The sequence below is a fragment of the Diorhabda sublineata genome, unplaced genomic scaffold, assembly GCF_026230105.1.
Source record: "Diorhabda sublineata isolate icDioSubl1.1 unplaced genomic scaffold, icDioSubl1.1 Dsub_194, whole genome shotgun sequence".
In the NCBI taxonomy this organism is placed as follows: domain Eukaryota; kingdom Metazoa; phylum Arthropoda; class Insecta; order Coleoptera; family Chrysomelidae; genus Diorhabda; species Diorhabda sublineata.
This window is the reverse complement of record NW_026614127.1, coordinates 797-3,536: the sequence shown is the minus strand read 5'-3', so window position 1 is coordinate 3,536 and position 2,740 is coordinate 797. Positions and strand designations below refer to the sequence as shown.

At 43.9% G+C, this 2,740-nt stretch overlaps 1 protein-coding gene across 1 annotated transcript; it reads left to right on the top strand.

The window, feature by feature from the left end:
- Positions 1–897: 897 nt before the first annotated feature.
- On the top strand, positions 898–1,500 carry LOC130452132 (uncharacterized). The gene has a single exon (XM_056791447.1). The coding sequence runs from the start codon at positions 898–900 to the stop codon at positions 1,498–1,500; it is 603 nt and encodes a 200-aa protein (XP_056647425.1).
- The last annotated feature ends 1,240 nt before the right edge of the window (positions 1,501–2,740 follow it).

Here is a 2,740-nt window from a genome sequence, read left to right as displayed (position 1 = left end):
TTCCCCCTCCTCCGACCTCCTATCTCTGGAGGCTCTCGGGTGTATAATCATGTTGTATAATCCACCGCTTTTAGCAGTGAATTCTATAATTTTCCTCGCGGGAGTTATCTCCCCGCCGAGTATGAGGACATTCGTGTCCTCGCCCAGGTTCTCCCCGACCATGGTTAGGTTAGGTGTAAACAAGGAGGGTGGTTTAGTGGGTGAGAGTCCCACACAAACTCACAGCATTGCACCCGCCCGCTGTGAGGACGGCCATTAGCTTCCACCCTACCTTGGGGGCAAAAAAAAAAGGTTAGGTTAGGTTAGGTTAGGTTAGGTTAGGTTAGGTTAGGTTAGGTTAGATAAGGTTAGGTTAGGTTAGGTTAGGTTAGGTTAGGTTAGGTTAGGTTAGGTTAGGTTAGGTTAGGTTAGGTTAGGTTAGGTTAGGTTAGGTTAGGTTAGGTTAGGTTAGGTTAGGTTAGGTTAGGTTAGGTTAGGTTAGGTTAGGTTAGGTTAGGTTAGGTTAGGTTAGGTTAGGTTAGGTTAGGTTAGGTTAGGTTAGGTTAGGTTAGGTTAGGTTAGGTTAGGTTAGGTTAGGTTTCGTGCTCGGAGAGGTCGAGTCGAGGAGGCAGGAAGTGAGTCGGCCCAAATCCTCGGAACGAGTTCTCTGGGATGGGGTTTGGTCTACCCGACACGACGCGTCCCAATGGCTCATAGGGTGTCTCCGAAAGGAGTGGTCGGTCCTGAGTCGCTCAACCTCTTGTAAGAGGATACATGACCGACCAACCTTCTCGGATAGGTGATGAATAAGGAACAAATGCGTTCCCCAATAATTGCCCGCGGACCAAAAAGACATAGAGGAGTAAACCTCGAGAAAAGAATCCGTAATCCTACGTTGTGAGCTACCGTGGCTACGGGATGAATGGCTGCGCGGAGTCAGTCTCAAACGTGTGCCTCTGGGGATACCTGGCGACCTCCCCAGAGTATTTTAGCCTTAGCGGGGTAAGGGCGCACTGCCCCGCCGGACACTCTTTCGACCCAACTCGTGGGAATCATATGGAATCACAAAAACAAAAACAAAAACTAGGATATAAGGTAGAGGAGAGGAGAACAGTAGAAGAAGAGGTAAGAAGGAAGGAGGAGGAGGAAGAGGAAAGGCGGAAATTCGAAGAAGAGTTGATACTTAGGCAAAAGAAGAATAAAAAAGTGAACAAGAGTAGGGACCTGATAACACAATCAACCATAATTGAAGAAGGAAAAAAAGAAGAAGAAGAAGAAGAAGAAGAAAAAGAGGACACGTCCACCACAGATACCAGCGAAGGGGACATACTGAGAAAAATTATGTTTGAGGAGGTGAAAGGGAAAAAAAGCAAAAAAAAAAGGGTAAGGGAAGAAAGTAAGATTGAAGAAAGCGAAACAAAGAAAGAAAAAAAAAGAAGAAAAAGAGAAGAAGGAAGAGGAAAAGGAAAGGGAGGGGGACAGGGAGATATGGGAGGAAAGGTTAATAGAAAAATTGATTGAAATTGAAAATATGACGACGGAGAAAAACGTAATAGAAAAAATAAAAGAACTCAAGGAATTAATTGAGGATAAAGCTACATCAAAATGCAAGGAATGCAAAGAAGAAGAAGAAAAAATAAGGAAAAAAAAAGAACAGAGAAACTAAAGGAAGCATTATCTAAAGCAGAGGGAAAATTCGAGGAATGGGCCAGTCTGGCAAAAGAGGAATGGGAGGAAGAAGTATACTCTAAGACAGTATGGCACGAGAGTAGCGTAATAGAAGCGCTGAAACGGAGGGAAACGTGCGTAATTCTAGGAAAACTGGGTAACAACGGAGAAACGGCGGACATAATAAGAAAAACGAAAGAAGAAATCTGGTCGGTATGGGAAGAACTGGGTAAGGGGGAGTGGGAATCCATCGAAAATAAAATTAAAACGAAAAAAAATGAAATAAGATGGTATAATCATATTGCAAAGGTAAGTGACGAAGAAGAGGGAAGGTTGGAAACATTTAATATCTGTCAACAAATATCGGAGGAAATAAACAGTGGGGCCGAAAAGGAAGTGGTCATAGTGATAGGGGAGGGACTGGATAAAATACTGATCAGAAAAATAATAGAATTCGTAAACAGTAAGAAAGATATCAAATATAAAATTATATCTAAAATTGGGGAAACAGTAAAAAATAATGGGGATACGGGGGGAGAATCACTCTTCATTAAAACCGGCTCCCTTAAGTACACGGAGGTATTAAGGAACATGAAATCCAACATTAAAGTTGATGAATTAGGAATCAAGGTAGAGGCGGTAAAGAAAACCGGGGGGGGAGACCTCCTAGTTAAACTCAAAGGCCAGGGGGCAGCGGAAAAGTTGAAAGGTGCCCTAACAGAAAAAATAGGGGACCTGGCAATGACGGTAAAAAGAAGAGAGGCCGTCTTTACAATAATGGAGGTGGACCCGTCGGTAAACTCACAAGAACTTAAGACGGCCATCTGTGAGTGGACAGGCCTCAAGGACGATGATATAAACATAAGGAGCATGAGGGACAGTAGGGGGGAGGCCAAACGGCCACAGTCGCGGTGAAAGAAGAAAGGGCGGCTGTGGTAAGGGCCATGAACAAAATAAGAGTACACTGGCAACTTTGTACGATAAAAGAAAGATTCACCCCCCTAAGGTGCTATAGGTGCCTGGAGTACGGGCACAACACATACTCCTGTAAGGGTAAGGACAGGAGTGGAAGTTGTTTTAACTGCTTCAAGGA

Excerpts from the sequence above, each read along its gene's own strand:
- LOC130452132 (XM_056791447.1), top strand. The coding sequence starts at position 898 with ATGAATGGCTGCGCGGAGTCAGTCTCAAACGTGTGCCTCTGGGGATAC.